Source organism: Tachysurus fulvidraco, chromosome 6, assembly GCF_022655615.1.
Source record: "Tachysurus fulvidraco isolate hzauxx_2018 chromosome 6, HZAU_PFXX_2.0, whole genome shotgun sequence".
Taxonomy (NCBI): Eukaryota; Metazoa; Chordata; class Actinopteri; order Siluriformes; family Bagridae; genus Tachysurus; species Tachysurus fulvidraco.
The window spans coordinates 14,208,220-14,227,429 of NC_062523.1; the positions used below are offsets into that span (position 1 = coordinate 14,208,220).

General features: G+C 41.2%; 1 protein-coding gene across 13 annotated transcripts in view; it reads left to right on the forward strand.

Moving 5' to 3' along the window:
• The window catches only part of zmp:0000001200 (dedicator of cytokinesis protein 9), a 75,426-nt gene that overhangs the window by 22,845 nt on the left and 33,371 nt on the right, over positions 1–19,210 (forward strand). For 5 of the 13 annotated variants that reach the window (XM_047815027.1, XM_047815035.1, XM_047815033.1 and 2 more), the window contains exon 2: positions 15,223–15,339. In XM_047815027.1, coding sequence (XP_047670983.1) covers positions 15,223–15,339 — 117 coding nt within the window. Of the gene's footprint in view, positions 1–4,995; positions 5,236–10,726; positions 11,102–15,222; positions 15,340–19,210 lie in introns of those variants that run through there. The other 8 variants (XM_047815029.1, XM_027164411.2, XM_047815026.1 and 5 more) reach the window with 5 other exon arrangements.

A 19,210-nucleotide genomic window follows, 5' to 3' on the forward strand; every position in this document is an offset into this window, starting at 1 on the left:
CTGTGTGTGTGTGTGTGTGTGTGTGTGTGTTCTTACATTAGGCCCACAATTGTGATGAATAAACATGATTTTAATATTAAGCCAAAACTGATTCACAGCCCAAGTTACATCTTTCCCAAATTTCATTGTCTTTCTGTTGCCTTTCCTCTCTCCTCCTCCTGTCACTCTTCTGTCCAAGACCACACTGGGTTTACAATTTGGTGTGTGTGTGTGTGTGTGTGTGTGTGTGTGTGTGTGTGTGTGTGTGTGTGTGTGTGTGTGTGTGTGTGTGGTGTGAGAGAGAGAGAGAGAGAGAGAGGAAGCTGGACACTCTGTGCATTTTTGTTGTGATTCATTAAGAAGGAAGCAGCCGCTTCCTTCTTAATGAAGGAAAGGTCCATCAGCATCTCCTTCTCCCCATGAGACCACATGGCTCCTCTCTTCCCCTGCTCTCTTGCTCTGTATTTCTGTGTATTCCTCTTACAGGAAAAAGGGATATTAGGCCACTTCCTCTTGTTGACCGCTCAGAATATCACAACCTCAGACCCCTTAGTGTGTTTTGTTCTTTTGATCTCTCTCTGTCTCTGTGTCTGTCTCTCTGTCTCTGTCTCTCTCTCTCTCTCTCTCTCTCTCTCTCTCTCTCTCTCTGTCTCTCTCTCTCTCTCTCTCTCTCTCTCTCTCTCTCTCTCTCTCTCTCTCTCTCTCTCTCTCTCTCTCTCTGACACACACAAAAACACAGCAAATGTTCCCTGATGCCAGTGTTTGCCAGTGTTTCTGTGTGTGTTTGGTGTGCACAGTAGTTCTACAGTATAGTAAAGTCTCTTCCCATTCAGTCCAAGTCTCAAGTCAGCAGCTTTAAAGTTTAAGTCATCTCAGCCTTATGTCCAAGTTAATGCTGTGTCAACAAGAGGTTGTAACTCATTCCTGAACCACCAGGAAAAACCAAAGAAAAGAGCCTGGATTCTTATCCGGTAACTCATTTTTACCGTTAAATGAGTTAATCCATAGATGTTTTTGCTACTGTTATGAGGAGGAAAATGATTCACCACAGTTTGTGCCCAGAAACCGACTTCTCGCTTCCTCAGGGCAGCTTTATGCGTTTCTGACGCTGCCATTAAAATAACATGATCACTGACAAAATTCTAACATCATAAAATAATCCTTTGGATGCAAGCTGTGTTTGTGTGTCTGAGTTTGAAAGGGAACAAGCCTGAATTTCCTTAATCTGTTGCAGCTCTTTATTAGTTGACTTGTTTTAAAGGTCTTATAAGTCAAGAAAATCGGGACTTGAATACTACATTATTAACACACACACACCCACACACACACACACACACACACACACTCACACACACACTCACACTGACACACACAAAAGAGTTATGTATCATTAGCGGAAACTGTGAAAGAGAAGATGGCAGGTTGATGATTGACTTTCAATATTGATTGAGATACAGCATTCAGAGAAAGTGCTGAGAGAGCAGAGCATCACCACAGACATGAACAGTGTCAGCACTGTTCCTGAAACTCCTTAACTCGTACTCCTCTCTCTCTCTCTCTCTCTTTTCCTTTATCCAGAGTGTCTGTACCGTATTGTATAAATCAATGCATCTAAAGGAAGTAAAGCACTGAGAGATCAGAATTAATCTAAAGACTCTGCTGAGGAACAGAGAAGATGTAAAGTAGTGCAGCATTTTCTGTGTTGGATTATAGTAGGAGTTCTCCACTCCACCACGCTCTCTACTCTCTCTACAGCATGTGATGGGAAGTCCACAGTCCTTATAGTAGTGTGATAAAGAAAAACTCTGTGTCTCTCTTCCTGAATGAGCTTTTTATAATGTTTATTAAAGTGATTCGTCCAGTGATTCATGAGCAGTGCAATTTATTAAACATACAGTAAAAAAAACTTTCACTTCTCTGTATTTAACATCAGTATTATTACAGTATTGTATTCCTTTTACTCACACACAAACACACACACACACACACACACACACACACACACACACACACACACACACACACACACACACACACACACACACACACTCTTATATGGTTATCTGTTTTTGTTTTCTTTTTCTTTATTTATTTTTAAATACTTCTTTCGCACCCAGGTTATACCGTATGAATATCTTGTATATGTGTGTAAGGTTGACCAGGCTGGGTGTGTACATTTAAGCCCAGTGAGAAAGTCAACCCACCCCCCCAGCATCCCACGGATCTTCAGTGTGTTTCTAATTTGTCACGCAGCTCAAAAATACTTCAAAGCCTCTTGCAGTTATAGCAATGTTTTACAGAACAGGTTGTATAGTATGTGACCGTTTATAGCAGCATTTCCTGTACACTGCTTTCTCATGGAGTCTGCTGGGCATTACTGGTAGTAAACGAAGTGTGTGTGTGTGTTTGTTTATTTATATATATATATATATACATATATAAAACAGCTGCATGGATTTAAATCAAATAATCTTATGTGCTCTAACCTAACCAGAGTGGAGCTATTACAGACACACACAGTACAGGTACGCGCTATTATGTACCACCAGAAAAGGCTCCCAAATAAATATTAACTGTCAACATATGCTTAATGAAAAAAAAAAAAAATTCACGACAGGAATGAGACATACAAGCTCAGTGAGGATGTGATACCAGCTCATGGCCTGGTGATTGACAGTTCCTGAATATGACATAATCCCTGACAAACTCCTATGTCAATAAAAGTCAGTGAGAATCAAACAGTGCTTACAAGCTACCATGACCTCTAGAGTGATGACAAAGCAGGAGAGAGATGAGTGACAGATGTATGCTTCAGCATGTCTCAATGTTCTGACACGATTTTACATGTGTAATAACACGCGATCAGCTGAAACAGTGGAAATGCCACACAGATGGTGTGTGTGCACGTACTCGTGAACGTGTTGGTGTGAGGCAGGCTGAAACGTGAGTGAGGTGAATACCTGCCCTCAGGACATGGAAGTACACTTTACACTGTGTATGTGTCAGAATGTATGTATGTGAATGTGTCATTAAGTCAGCATGCTTTCTCAGTGATAAGGCAAACAGCTGTCAGTGAAGGCTTTGCTAATGTGTCATAGCGTTAACCTGTGTGTAGGAGGATAATAGCTTACTCGAGGTTATTTGCCTTTGCCTGTGGATATATTTGTTAATGACTGCAATTTATCTTTGTCGTTTTACTTATATACTGTCTTAAAGACTAATATACTCCAGAAATCTCTAGATGCAGAAGGTTTTTGCAGTATGAGCCAACCGAATGGTTAAATGTCTCCAGTATATCGGTTCATCATCTGTGATTCAACTCATGTTAAACTTCTTCAAGACTTCAAAACTTACTGGGTTATTTCACAGTTCTGACCACCTACATAACTGTGTTCTTGTAACATTTACTCAACTCATTGTCTTCTTATTCAGCGATTAATCATTCATTAATCATTAATCATTTTAGTCTGTCATTTGTCTTAAATGGCTTACCGTCCAACTACATTGCTTCCCAACATACACACACCACACACACCACACACACCACACACACCACACACACGGCTATAATCCACAGTCAGGATTACTTTATCACCTCATTATTCACACACTGCATGACTGCCTTTTGCCGTACGATTTAGTTTCAAAAATGTAAAAACACAAACTGAACAGTATCTGTATAAACAAGTGTAGTAGGTGAGATGTTCAAGCTTCAAGAAAGTCTGGGTGGTAAAAATAATGTTTGAATAATATCATCATATCCTATAATAATATTCATAATTCACTTAATTCACGTCACAGTTGTTCCTTCTCACAATACATGTGTGTGGGGGTGTGGGGTGGTATAAATATTTTTATATCTTGGCTGGGACTAACAGCCATTTGGCTGGTCCCCATGCAGTGAACTGCTATTGCTATTAAAAATAATTCCTTTTGCTGATTGAGGTTTGGGTGTAAGCTTAGAGTCAAGTCGCGTCACGTCAAGTGAAGTTGCGTCAAGTGAAGTCAAGTCAAGTTGCTTTTATTGTCATTTCATCCATATATAGATAACGCAGTACACAGTGAAATGAGACAACGTTTCTCAGGGACCCTGGTGCTACATAGAACAAAGACAGAGCTAAGGACTTAAAGTAAATTAGTCCTAGTCATAAAGTGCATCTGTGAAACCAGGTGCAAACAGTGCAAGAAAAAAACAGCGCAAACCAACAATACAAAACACGACAAGACTACACAAAAACAGCGCAGAGTACATACTGTATATTCAACAGTACATGTGCAAAAATATAGGAATCTGAACAAGAGGGTTCTATTTAAACAGATCTACATTTAATGTAATGGCAGCAGTTTGATGAGGTATTGAAGGTATTGTAATGAGTTGTGCAAAACAGCAAATGACTGAATGTGAAATACAGCATGTGCAAAGAGAGCAGAAACAGTGTGCAAAACAGCATGTAAACTGTATATTGTATATGGATTTATATTTAATGTGTGTATTTGGTGCAGATCAGTGCAGTCCACACTGTTGTGTGAGTGTGAGTGAGTGTGTGTGTGTGTGTGTGTGTGTGTGTTTGTGAGTGTGCGTTTGCATGAGAGTGTGTGTGATAGTGTGTGCATGTGATAGTGAGTGTGTGTGTGTGTGTGTGTGTGTGTGTGTGTGTGTGTGTGTGTGTGTGTGTGTGTGTGTGTGTGTGTGTGTGTGTGTGTGAAATATGGCAGCACCCCATAAAACATAAGTCTGAATAGGTTTACTCACGGACTGTGATGAGGATTACTGTTGGCTCCAGGGTTGTGTGAAGCTTTAGCATCACACACACACATCTTATTATCTTACTACACTTTGAGAGAGCATTACTGCATGCTGTTCTCACTCCAACTTACCATACACATACATAGACACACAGATACTCAACCCCCCTCCCCATGCCATGAGTGTATCAGTGAGGTTTAGCAGCACTCGCTGCTGTCAGAGTGCACGAAGATATCCGTGCTGCACACGGCTCGACGCCGCTCGTCTCTGTGGAGCAAGACAGAAATTGGGTCATTGATGGTTTGGAGTGATGCACAGTCACCCCTCAAGTCATGGGTTGCACCACCAGCATGATTCTGTTCGATGGGTTGCGTTCGGTGCTCCAGAGGAATTGTGGCTACTGGAAGAGCACGAGTGCAGCCGAACCGAACGAACCGGTGGAGACAGAAGCAGCCTGTGCCAGCTACAGAGAGTCGAGGGCATGGCCTGTCAGAACTACTTCTTCAAAGGTGTGGTGTGAGTGTGTGACGTGCTCATGCATGCGTTTTAAATATGATGTCTGTTGCATCTTAGGGTTATTGTATTCTACTGTAAATTATAGATATTTCTGTAATACAAAAATGCTTAGTCATGCTTAGTTCAAGTCATCAAACCTGGAAATCACTCTATCTCATAGCTTGCTTTCTAAAGGATATATGGGTTTTGTTTTCTATTTTGAGTGTGTCAGGGTTTGTCTGATGGCATCGAAATTACCTGGATAACACAACTTGGTTAGAACAGCCTGTGTATGTACTGTATGAGAGCTTGCTGAGTGAGTTTGCAGAAATAGATCAGGAGCGCATGGAGGAGGAGCAGCTCTTCCTCACCACTGTGCTGTCATGACCCTTTTCATTCAGAAAGATGGGACTGCATCATGAAACAGGATCAGCTTGGCTTCCGTTATCTGTATATTATGCATCCTTTTGCTTTGTACAATCTTGCATCATCCAGGCTGAATCTGCCATGAGTGAGAGCATCCTTTTTCTCCTTCAGCAGCACAGACGCCACTAATGGGTCAATGGATCAATAGATGTTTACGGGTAGAAAACATTAAACTCCCTTTACGTGAACTTGTGTGTGTGCGTGTGTGTGTGTGTTAAAGTGCATGTAAGCTTGTTTAGAGGAAAGTCAGCCTATGTTATTGTACTCAGTGAGTGCAGTGATTAGTGCAGCACAGCCTTTTCCTTCCTCATCTAAACTCTTTGGCTTTACAGGGAAAGAGGGGGACGGGGACAGGGTGAGGGGTCATGTCTACAGTGCAAGGAGTATGGCTTTTAGTAGTCTTTAGCTGACTGAGGATCTGTTATAGCACTTATCAGGTAGGGGTGAACAAGAGAGTTTAGTGTTTCAGGGTTTAGCATTTGCTTTGTAGAAGCAATAATGCAACATTTTCAGTCTTCTCTGTGTCCACTTTGTCTGTGCAGTATGTGTGATTACTACATATGAAACTTACTTATAATTCAAGCCTGTTTGTAACAAAAAGGTCTTAGGATGACACAGGCATTATGGAAAGCTTTGCCAAAGCTGTTCTACTGTACACACGTCCAATATGTCCAACATGTGGCAATGTAACCGTAATATATATTACATATACACTTCCCTTTGGCATTTCCACAGAAGTGTGATGACACATGCAGAATCACCACAGCAAAAACTTTCACTCCCTCAGGGAAGTCAAAGCCTAATGCTTAGAGAGTTTGACTCCTAACCCTAAGGTTGTTTGTTCGAGTCTCAGGCCTGCCACAACTGAGGAGCCCTTGAGCAAGGCACCGAGCCCCCCAACTGCTCCCTGGGCGCCGCAGCATAAATGGCTGCCCACTGCTCCGGGTGTGTGTTCACGGTGTGTGTGTGTGTGTGTTCACTGCTGTGTGTGTGCACTTTGGATGGGTTAAATGCAGAGAACGGAGTATGAGTATGGGTCACCGTACTTAGCTGTATGTCACTTCTTTCTTACTCACTAACTCCCTCCCTTACTCACTCACTCACTCACTTACTCACTCCAACACTTTCTCACTAACTCCCTCCCTTACTCACTCACCCACTCACTCCCACAATTTCTTACTAACTCCCTCACTCCCTCACTCACCCACCCACTCACTCCCACAATTTCTCACTAACTCCCTCACTCCCTCACTCACCCACTCAATCACTCACTCACTCGCACACCTTCTCATTAACCCCCCCCCCCTTACTCCCTTACTCCCTCACTCACTCCCACACTGAATCCCACATTTTCTCACTCACTCACTCACTCACTCACTCACTCACTCACTCACTCACTCACTCACTCACTCACTCACTCACTCACTCACTCACTCACTCACTCACTCACTCACTCACCCACTCACTCACTCACTCACTCACTCACACACTCACTCACACACTTTCTCACTAGCTCCCTCCCTTACTCCCTCACTCACTCCCACACTGAATCCCACACTTTCTCACTAACTCACTCACTCACTCACTCCCACACTGAATCCCACACTTTCTCACTCACTCACTCACTCACTCACTCACTCACTCACTCACTCACTCCCTCACTCACTCCCTCACTCCCACACTCACTCCCTCACTCACTCCCTCACTCATTAAATTGATTAAATGGATCAGTATGGATCTGGAACCTATCCTTGGGATCATTGTACACAGGGGGGGGGAACACATCCAGGTAAACACAGCTCCATCGTCTCTGTAAAACCAGGTGAAAGCACAGAAAGTGTCAGTTTAATGGCACACAGGGGCATTGTTTAATCTTTCATACTATACCCTTTAAAGCAGAAAGGTGAAAACCTCAGGGCACCATTAGTGCTGAGCTCAATTCATGATGTTGAATTAAAGGAAGATAGAGTGTATTGTGATTCATGTTACAGCTTTATTTGGAAAGATAAAATCATTTAGGGTTATATTCCAACATCTGCAGATTTGTTTTCCCAAGAGTCTTTCTACATAACTCTTCTCTTTACTCTTACTTTCACTCTTTTATTGTGATCAGATGTTTAAAAAAACCTGGAGAGAGCCTTCGTTGTCTTTATTCTGACTGATTTGCTGTGGTAACAGAAAGAATAACACTGATTTGTCTAAGTGGAGTGGAATTTAACTGCTGGCCTTTTATCAATCCAAGCTTTCTAATGATTTTGCCGAGTACTAGAGATCATACAGTAAAAAGGGACACACACATATTATATGTAGCTACAAGGCTTTGTAGCAGCACTTCAGTTACAGTACATATACACTAACGTACAATCTTTACATATACAGTACTGTACACTAACATTCAGTCTGTACTTTAGATAAAGATTGTGCTCATGGCATGGCTTCACCTTCATGGATGAAATAGAGGGGTGTTTTCCAGCTGGACTGACAAGAGAACTGTAGCTCTTGGCCAGGTTCCCATTTTGCCAGTAAGCCTTATTGCTCTCTTCTGATATTGTGCTCAGATTTACTTTTTGGCTTTGATAGCTTTGTTTGCAAACTAATATCTGAAATTACAGACATCATTTTTGAAAACATCACAAATGCACTTTTTAAAGCAGATGATCCACATTTTATAAACAGCAATTACTAACTTATTTTTTTGACTATTAACATAAACAAATTTGATCTCAGGGTTAGTTAGTAACGCTTTTAAACTCTTTCTAAAATTGTGCAGAAAAGGAGACTGGAGGAATGTGTGTATCTGATCTGAGCATTTCCAGTACAGCTGTATGGCTTGTGACAGATGCATGTCTGCTCAGGAACTGTGTATGAAAGTTGCTCGAATCTGAGGTGAAAAATAACATCTGTTTCAGGTTTAGGCACAAAATCGAAGTGAAACGTGTAAATATGGACATAACCTTTTAAGTGTCGAGTCTGACTCTTATGTCAATCACACTCCTTAAATTAGTATAAGCTCTTAGGAACTTGCAGTGGAAACATTGCACATTCCAGATAACACCCTATGGAGCTGATGGCTACATCAGACTCTGGTTGTAAAACAGTCCACACACAATGGGATGCTGTGAGTGAGATCACATATGCTTGCTCTGATTTAGAGAGCAGACACTCGAACCCTCAGGAAGAGAAAGAGTAGAAGGCATTCTGATCTTGTGTCATTGACAACCTGACAATCCCTTACACACATATACTGAAACAGTCTGTGTTCCCTCAAGGTCAAATGAAGGAAGGAAGCTTATGACTGAGGCAATGGAAGGATATAATATATGGATGTGTGTGTGTGTGTGTGTGAGAGTGTGTGAGAGTGTGTGAGAGTGTGTGTGAGTGTGTGTGAGTGTGTGTGAGTGTGTGTGAGTGTGTGTGAGTGTGTGTGAGTGTGTGTGAGTGTGTGAGAGTGTGTGAGAGTGTGTGAGAGTGTGTGAGAGTGTGTGAGAGTGTGTGTGAGTGTGTGTGAGTGTGTGTGAGTGTGAGAGAGAGAGTGTGTGTGTGTGTGTTTGTGTGTGTGTGTGTGTGTGAGAGTGTGTGTTTGTGTGTGTGTGTGTGAGTGTGTGTTTGTGAGTGTGTGTGTGTGATTCTGTGTGTATAGGTGTGTGAGCGTGTTTGTGTGTCATAGGTGTGTGTGAGCGTGTGTATAGGTGTGTGTGAGCATGTGTGTGTTTGTGAGTGTGTGTATAGGTGAGTGTGTGTGTGAGTGTGTGTGTGTGATTCTGTGTGTATAGGTGTGTGAGCGTGTGTGTGTGTCATAGGTGTGTGTGAGCGTGTGTATAGGTGTGTGTGAGCATGTGTGTGTTTGTGAGTGTGTGTATAGGTGAGTGTGTGTGTGAGTGTGTGTATGCCTGCTGTCCAGCATAAACATCCTGGACACAACATGCAATAAAAAGAACGGGACTTTGCCTGGTGGACAGATTTTTCCTTGACAGCAGAATGGATAATTAAATTACTATATATAAGGCAAAATCTTGCTGTAATGTATTTCTTTTGTTGTATAATTGTTTTTTTTGTTATATAAATTGTAGAATAGTTTATTCTGCTTACAAATCAAACAGAATATTTTCATCTTGCGTTATTCAGCGTTCAGCTGCTTGAGCTGCTGTAAGGATCTGTACACCACGATATTGTTCTTTATCAGTGGCGTCATTTCTCCCTGGCTTCCTGTGCTGCAGTGTAACAAAAAGCTGTACAGTGATTTCAGTATTCAAACACTTACATCTGGAACAGATAACAAATATTTCAATAAATGTGACCTTCCCTTTATGCCACAGTTTTGACTGTAGATGTTACATATTCCAAAATACAGAGAGCGCATTGTAGCTTATAGGTCAGAATTATTCTCTACGATTTCTGGCAGTGCTTCAGCAGTGCTCGAATCTATGAATACACATGAAGAAGTCCTTTAGAAATCCCTTGTGTGACTCCTAATGCAGATCATTTATACAGGAACGCTACAGTGCACAGAGCTTGACCAAAAGTTTAGAATAGGCATGAGCCGTTTTACTTGACCTGCATAGAAAAAAAATGATGGAGCTCCTGTTAAATTTTAAGGGCTTTATTCAAGCAGAAAGTCAAATGCACAAACTTTTGCTTACACCTGTACAAAGAGGCACTCACACATATATTAGACCTGTACAACACAGGCTGTTTGCACTGGAGTCCCTTTTGTCCCTGTGTATGTGGTGGGACATGAGTCATTAGTGTGCAGGTAAATTCCATAGGCTCAGCTCACTCTTGGGGGAGGAGCATGTGGGTGGGGGTGGGTGGGGGAGCACAGCTGAGTGTAGGAGGAGTCTCCTGTCAGTGAGTGAGTGACTGAGTGCGTGTGTGTATGAGAGAGGGAGAGAGAGAGAGAGAGAGAGAGAGAGAGAGAGAGAGGTGTGTGTGTGTATGTGTGTATGTGTGTCAGAGAGAGAGAGGTGTGTGTGTGAGAGAGAGAGAGGGAGAGAGAGAGAGAGGTGTGTCAGTGAGAGAGAGAGAGAAAGGGAGAGAGAGAGAGATGTGTGTGTGAGAGAAAGAGAGAGAGAGAGGTGTGTGTGTGTGAGAGAGAGAGAGAAAAGTAGAGCGAGAGAGGTGTGTGAGTGTGTGTGTGAGAGAGAGAGCGTGTTGGGGAGAGAAAGGAGTGGAGCTCTTGTTTTCTCTACTGAAGACTGAACTCTGCTGGACATGTTGACTGCTCTCTCCAGCCACCATTCTATACTGGTGCACCTCATATCCAGTTCTTCTCCTGGATGGTAAACTGGAAAGATATCCTTTATTTTTTTTGTGGCTAGAAAGAGAGCAAGAGAAGCTGAAAGCATGCAGTGCCGGGCGGCTAAAGGGTCAAAAATGGTGATCGAATCTCCACAGCAATTTAAGGTTCGACCTGTTGTTGAGCCAGAGCAGGGCAGCAAGTCAGCACAGACAGTGGTAAGACGCACACACACACACACACACACACACACACACACACACCGTACAAGAAGTGTACCAGTTTTTAAATTGTACAGTTTGAACCTTGATTAAATATATTTTAATGCTGGAGGTGTATAAGGATGGAGATGGAATTCTCACTGAACAGTATGAATGTGTCACGAACCAATTCCTATCTCAGTTAAAGTTGTGTCGGTGTTGTGATGAACAGTTTTCTATTTGAATTTTGCAGTGAGAGAGAAACCAGTGAAGCCTTGTGTGTGTGTGTGTGTGTGTGTGTGTGTGTGTGTGTGTGTGTGTGTGTGTGTGTGTGTGTGTGTGTGTGTGTGTGTGTGTGTGTGTGTGACGACAAAATAGAAGAAGAAAAAAGGCAAATGATAGCAGCAGAATGAGGAAGAGTTAAAATGAGTATTTTAAATGACATGTAGTGGAGAAAATGTGAGATTAATAAAGGAAGCCGAAGGTTTTATTTCAGTGTCGTGTGGTTAATGATAATTAGAGAATATGCAAGAGCAAACATCTATGTAACAGTAAACCTCTCCGTTTTGTCCCAAAGTTGTAGACTAGAATGACATTTCCCGCCAAATGTACAAATTTATTTCTCCAGTCTGAATTGTGTCAGTGTGTAAAACTGTAATGTTACAAGTGTTGCCCCATAAATACACATCTGCTCTCCTAACCCCACCAGCTGTTGGGGTAACAGGCAACTCAACACGTACTGAGACTGGAAGGAAACCTTTTAGGAATCTTGGGAAATTAATGTTGATGTTTATAAGCAGAGGATCATCACAGACAGCAGAGGTTCATCACAGTGAAATCCTATAAATCTAATCTTTACCTCTGAACCAACCCTCAGCTGTCTGTTAAAACTTTGTTTGTATTGAGGGGAATTTTATTTTTTTTATTTATTTATGTAAAAGAGCCAAGCAGTTCCATTCAAGTACTAATTTCGTGGCAAAAAATGGAAGTAAAATGAGACATTATTCTCAAGTCTATACACACTTTTTTTTTTACAAGAACCTTTAAAGAAGCATATAATGTGTGTGTGTGTGTGTGTGTGTGTGTCTGTGTGTGTCTGTGTGTGTGTGTGTGTGTGTGTGTGTGTGTGTGTGTGTGTGTGTGTGTGTGTGTGTGTAAGAGAGAGTAACACATTGGTTCTTCTGTGGAGTTTAGTGTACAGTGTGAAGCATACTGTCTTTTGAAGCATATTGACTTGGGTGAAACCCTGATACAAGCATATGGGAAGCATCATCACAGCCTTTAAACAACAGTGGGAGTAAAGCACACACACATGTATGCACACACACCCAGCAGACAGTACCACACTGCAATCTGCACACATTCCACAGTCTTGACTAAAGGAGAGCTCGGACACAATAACTGCATTTCATGTCATTGTGAGCACAACTGTCCAAACCTTAGTGGCTGTTTTGATGCCTTTGAACCGAAATAAAGGGCCAAACGTCCCACATGCACAAGGCTGAGACGGATTCTTTCCCCCATGTCACGCTGGCATGTGTTCAAGCTTTTTAGTTTGGACAGAACTTGTTCAGGAAATAAAGATTTAATTAGAATGGGCTGAGGTTAAAATGACCGTTTTGTTGTTTGTGTTTGCTATTTACGTGGAGCAAACTTGTCATCAGTATGTGTGTGTGTTTAATGGAGCTTTCACACCTTCCTTGTCTAGTGTGGAGCTTTAGTTAGTTTGGACAGATGTGAGCACTCCGCCCTTACTCAGCTGCCCACTGAACTATTGCACCCTGATTCACCCAAAGAGGTCCTTATCCACATGAGATGATTCAGTTTGTTACTACAATATTATGACAATCCGCATCAAATAATCAGCCCGAATTACAAGCACAAGATTGATCCATACAACACATGAGTCTTTGTTTAGATGCTGAACACCACTTCTTCAGTCCCTTCATGATCTTTGTGGTTGTTGCAGTCAAAAAGGTTTGATTTTGCACTAATTTGCTTTTCAATCCCCCCCCCCCCCCCCACACACACACACACTTTATTGTGGGAATCTAAATGAGCTGGCAACATTGCAACCACAAGATTCTAAAGCTGATGTATATGTACAGTATTTGTTTTCTTTAAATGTATATATTAACCCAATAAACAAATCTGTATCTAATGGCTTTATAAGTATGTCAGGAAATGTAAAAAAAATTTTTTACAGCTTTCAGTAGCAAGTAAAACTATTGGAAACTTGACAGACAGACAGACAGACAGACAGATATTTTATTGATTCCAGAGGAAATTCAAGAAAGAACTAGAAGTTATTAATAATATTCTTTAATCTATACTTATTTATAGTATTCTATATTTTCAAATAAAAATGTACCTGCATGAGGTGAAAGAACCCCGAAACTAAATGTCACCAAAAACCAAACACTGGATTTTGAGAAGTGATCGTGGTCAGAAACATTGAGATTTGTAGTACATGATGTAATCTCCTTCTCTGTTTAATGATTACTGCTTTGTCACCTGTCTGTCATATGATTCTCATTACTGATATGTCTATACAGCTTCTGTCAGCTTATGATTAACCTATAATGCTCGCATAGTTGGGTGTCTGAGCTGGATTCTTAAATGTGTGATACTATCGGGTGTGAGGAAAATGCCATGCCTGCCCTGTTATCAGCAAGCCATTTATCACTGATTCACCTGTGTGTGTGTGTGAGTGTGTGTGTGTGTGTGTGTGTGTGTCTCATATACATACATAGATCTATACGTATATGAACGCATGTATATGCAGTATCCCCTGAAGATTTAACATGGTACTTGTGAATGAAGCAAAAGTAAAAAAAAAAGAAAAAAAAAGTAAGTATGCATCGGTGTGTATGTGAAATTTACACCCGCACCTTTCTCTATCAGACTACAGTGTGTCAGTTAGCAATGCATAGCAAAAACTATGACATCACCATGGTGATCCCTCTGACATCACCCAACTAATATCAGGACCAGATGTGGAGCAACCTGCGATCTCACTGACCAGAGAGCGCTGAAGTCATACTTACATCCCACACACACACACACACACACACACACACACACTTACACACACACTTACTTCTAGCATACCATTTTTATTGAAGCATATCATATCCAGCCCTCATCCAAGTCTCATAGCTGTCCTGTTCAGTCATCTTCTGTTGATAACTGAGATTCTCTTCTCACTTTGCTGTGTCCAACCTGCACCTCATTATTCATAGCTCAAGGAAAGAAACGCACTTGAGACATGTTTGTTTCCATTATTGTTGAGATTTTTTGTTCCAGTTACCTACCTCCGAGAGATCTGAAGAGTTAGTGTTCTCCTTTAAGCATTGTAAGCTGCTCCAGTACTCTCCAGAGAGTGTGTCTAGTTAGTCCATGTTAATCCTTGTCTGTGTGTCAAAATTATGGTAGAAAGCTACTGGATTGGGAAACATTAGACACTCTGTAGTTTTCGTTCAGTGTAACAGAAAAGCACAACCTGTGTGAAGGACTATAATCAGAGTTTTTGAGTTTGCTTCCCCATCAGTCTGATAAAAGCCAGTTAGACACTTAGACACCAGAACTAGCTAATCTGCCTAAGGACAGGAGACAAAATAAATAAATTCACCTGAATTGAATTTCAGATTTTTTTTACATTTGTTGAAGCCCTTTAAACGCTGGTACGTGTTGTCTCTTCTATGAAAACTCCTACAAACATGTGCAAACAGTTCTGTCAGTTCCAGCCAGTCACACCCAAAAGGACCAGATCAGATAGCATCCACTTGTTTCCACCCCTTTCTCTTCCATCTGGTGTATACTTCAAAGAAAAATTTCATTTCCCAGATTTTCACCGTTTGTTATTTCTATATCCTTTCTGTTATTATCATCATCCTGACACTGTCTCCAGATGCTGTAAATCTGAGCTCTAGAAAATTCTGATGTATCTAAGCAGAGCCAGGCATGTGAATTGCTAAGCATGTGAAATTCAAGCGTGCCATGCTGTTTGATGAGAGCAGGAAACCTTGGACTACATTTATAGACACTTTTTTCTGTTATATATTATGCCTTTCATTATCTGTGACACACACACCTTATCCCATTCCAAATAACGAGTGTGATTACGTTTGTGTCCGCAGCTAAAGCCACGTCTGATCGAGCCGTTGGACTATGAGAGTGTCCTGGTCCAGAGAAAGACTCAGATCCTTAGCGATGTCCTCCGAGACATGCTGCAGTTTCCTCTGGAGGATTTTCAGGTGAGACTACATGGCAACCCATCTTTTAATTTGATCATGTTGATTAACTGTGTAGTTTATCTGTACTCTAGGAGAAAACTCTTATAGGTGACTGCAGTAGAGTCTTCGGTTGTCCACAGAGAAAGAGTACATGCTTATTGTTATCGCTGTGGGAAGTAATACAGGGAGTTTAATAGTTCACATGGGTTACAGCTGGAGGGCTGGGCGAAGGGTGAAGGTGTAGCTTTCCATAATATGGTGCAAATTCCTTAGACACACCCTGAGCTCACACACATATCTCTCTAGTTACCCGAAAAGTGGCTTTTCTCATTGTGCGTGTGTTACTGCGCAACTAATATAGTCCTATCAGGTTACCAAGTTATCCAACTGGATAAAAGCAGTCAAAGAAGACTGAGCACATGTTAATGTGCAATTCTCAGCAAAAAATCTCAGACTGCGTTTCCGAGCTGCTGACTCTTTTTCTCCATCTTCTATTTCCATCAGATTTTTACAATACTGTTGTTAAATGATAGCCAGTAATGGAGTGTTATTTGGTTATTTGAAGTTGGTTATTTAGTAATAACAGAATAAAACACAAGCTAGTTGATTAGTCAGCTGTTTGCCGACGCTGGCAGTTATAGAAGCTATAAACATGTCATTCTCTCACCACGTTTTTCCTCTATAAGACAAATTTCATCTTAATAAGACAGATTGATGCCTGTCATTTTTAACAAGAAGCTGCAAAGAGTGTAGACCTTCATCCTGAAGACTTTCCCATTGACTCCTTCACTGCTAAATAAATGTCTCCTCGTGTAAAAGCTCACCATGTAAAGAGTTTCTGCTTTTTGTTCATTATGAGTGAAGTCATATTACATATTTCAACTTACGTATAATGACAAATCATTAAAATGTTTTATTATAGTTAAACTGTTAAATTGTATTCTTTTTATGAGGAAAATGTATATTTAAAGAAAAACTAGCTACTATCTACATCCAGGGTAAAAACACGTGTTCTATTTTGATTCCATCTCTATGGTCACCTCTATCCAATTATCTAGAGTTGGTCTATCTTATTTGAAGCATTTACGTGTGATTCTGATGTTGATGTTGTTACAGGTAAGTGTTGAGGGGAAAATCCAACCGGTGCCACACTGTCAGTAGATAACTCTGCACTATAGGAAGTAGTGGACCGTAAGCTGTTTCATAATTAGCTATGGGGCAGTACGGCAGTGTCAGATTTAGGACTAGGGTGTGTGTGTGTGTGTGTGTGTGTGTGTGTGTGTGTGTGTGTGTGTGTGTGTGTGTGTGTGTGTGTGTGTGTGTGTGTGTGTGTGTGTGTGTGTGTGTGTGTGTCTGTATGTCTGTATGTCTGTATGTCTGTGTGTCTGTGTGTCTGGTCTGTGTATGTATGTTTGTGTGTCTGTGTGTGTGTCTGTGTCTGTATGTCTGTGTGTGTGTGACTGTGTCTGTATGTCTGTGTGTGTGTCTGTGTGTGTGTCTGTGTCTGTATGTCTGTGTGAGTGGGTGTCTGTGTATGTCTGTCTGTCTGTGTGTATGTGTGTGTGTGTCTGTGTGTATGTCTGTGTGTGTGTCTGTGTATGTATGTCTGTGTTTGTGTCTGTGTGTGTGTGTGTGTGTGTGTGTCTGTGTGTGTGTCTGTGTGTGTGTCTGTGTGTGTGTCTGTGTGTATGTCTGTGTGAGTGTGTCTGTGGATGTATGTCTGTGTGTGTGTGTCTGTGTGTATGTCTGTGTATGTCTGTCTGTGTGTGTGTCTGTGTGTGTATGTCTGTCTGTGTGTGTGTGTCTGTGTATGTATGTCTGTATATGTGTGTGTATGTCTGTGTGTGTGTGTCTGTGTGTATGTCTGTGTATGTCTGTCTGTGTGTGTGTCTGTGTGTGTGTGTGTGTGTGTCTGTGTCTGTGTGTGTGTGTATGTCTGTGTGAGTGTGTGTGTCTGTGGATGTATGTCTGCGTGCGTGTGTGTGTGCGTGCGTGTGTATGTGTGTGCGTGTGTGTCTTGGGGCTCAGGTTGCGGGCTACAGTTTCTGAGCTAGTGTCTGAGTGGGAGGTCTGCTACAGACAGCTATACAAACACACGTGGCGTGCTGAGGGAGAGGAGTGGCACATGGTGGAGGGGACATTGACCCAGCAGACCCAAATTCACAACCTTCTACTAGCTTACTATTTACAGTGTATGTATAATTCTCATTATAAAAATGACTCAGCGTAATATTTAACAGATGTTTGCTGATTGTAATAGCAGGAGAGCATTAGAAATAGTTTAAATTGGTGAGTTTAAGAATTAGATATTTATTTTTTGTTCCATGCATACACATACAGGTAAATGGAGGCAGGGCTGACCAGCAGTATTCATCTGATGTGTAATTAAAATGCAGCTTGCTATTTTGTCAATTAGCTTCGGTGGCTTTTATGTAAACATTTTGGGGTAATAATACCAGGATTGCTGAAATGACAAGCTGCAGCACCAAAGACAAATTAAAGAAACTGTGTTTGGGAACAGTTCAACAGTGCAAAAGTGCAAAATTTACTCCCTCATTAGGGATGAATGTCCCTCCCTCATCAGGGATGTATAGCAGCAGGTTGACTGGCATTTTGCTACCCAGCATGGTGCAAAAATCATGATTGTGGTTACTAGATGTTTAAAAAATTTCACATGGTACTTCACATAATTTCCTTTTATTATTGAACATTTTTTTATCAAAAGTTTTTTTAGCTGCTGTAACAGAAATTTCCACACTGGGATGAATAAAGGTTTATCTTATCTTATCTTATCTTATCTTATCTTATCTTATCTTATCTTATCTTATCTTATCTTATCTTATCTTATCTTATCTTATCTTATCTTATCTTATCTTATGTATTCATGTGCCTACAGTACACAGGAATTATTTATATATGATAATATATACTCCTTTTCCCTGAATGGAGAATGAGAAAGGAATACAGTTCACAGCTCTTAGCACACAGTGAAAGCATATCGCCTGGCTCTTTCTGTGAGTTTGTGCAGTATTATCAGCACTAATGTCTTTCCCATATCTGGGCTGCGTGGCATTCTTCAGAAAATCCTTCTACAATGCTTTCTGGATTTACACAGTACAGGAGGATTGCAGCATGTAGATGTCATATCACTAGTGTCTGATTGTGTCATGGAGTGTGTGTGGTGTGTGTGTGGTATGTGGTGTGTGTGTGTGGTGTGTGTGTGTTTGTGTGTGTTTGTGTGTGTGCGCATATGTGAAGGTCAAACAGCTGTCTGGTAACTCTCAGGGATAAAGCGACAGCCTTGACTGCACCCATTTATCTTTCTTGTGTAACTCTTTCTCCTCCCTCACCCTCCTCAGTATTTGTCTGTGTATTTCACTTTGCCAAGATCTCAGAGAAAAGGTGGAGTGTGGTCTGAGCGACAGGTGATCCTCAGCCTCTCTGTAAGATTGTTTAACAGAGACACACAGATCAGCTTTAAGGGTGCATGTGTGTGTCTGTGTGTTAGGAGTACATGGTTAGTGGGCTATGCATGCAGAGAATTGGGCCTGTGGTGGGGTTTAGGAGAAATGTAGGTCATGGTTTTCGCTTTGCATGCATGTTGCTGCTACAGTAGCATGTTCTAAATCTGTAAATGATAGATTCTCCATCCTTACTTATTTTAATCCCTGTTTTTTTTCTCTCACTCTGTTATCTCTCTCCCACCAATTCAGTTGTTCACACAAAGTACAAGTGTAATGCAGCAATGTAATTTTTAGTTCTGAAATAAAAACTGCACAATAATCATTATTATCAAAAGGTTTCATCACTTTATTTACGGGTTTGCGACCATGGTTCAACATGGAATAACTCCTCTTATGTGCATTTCTTTATATTGAGAAAGATCCAGTCA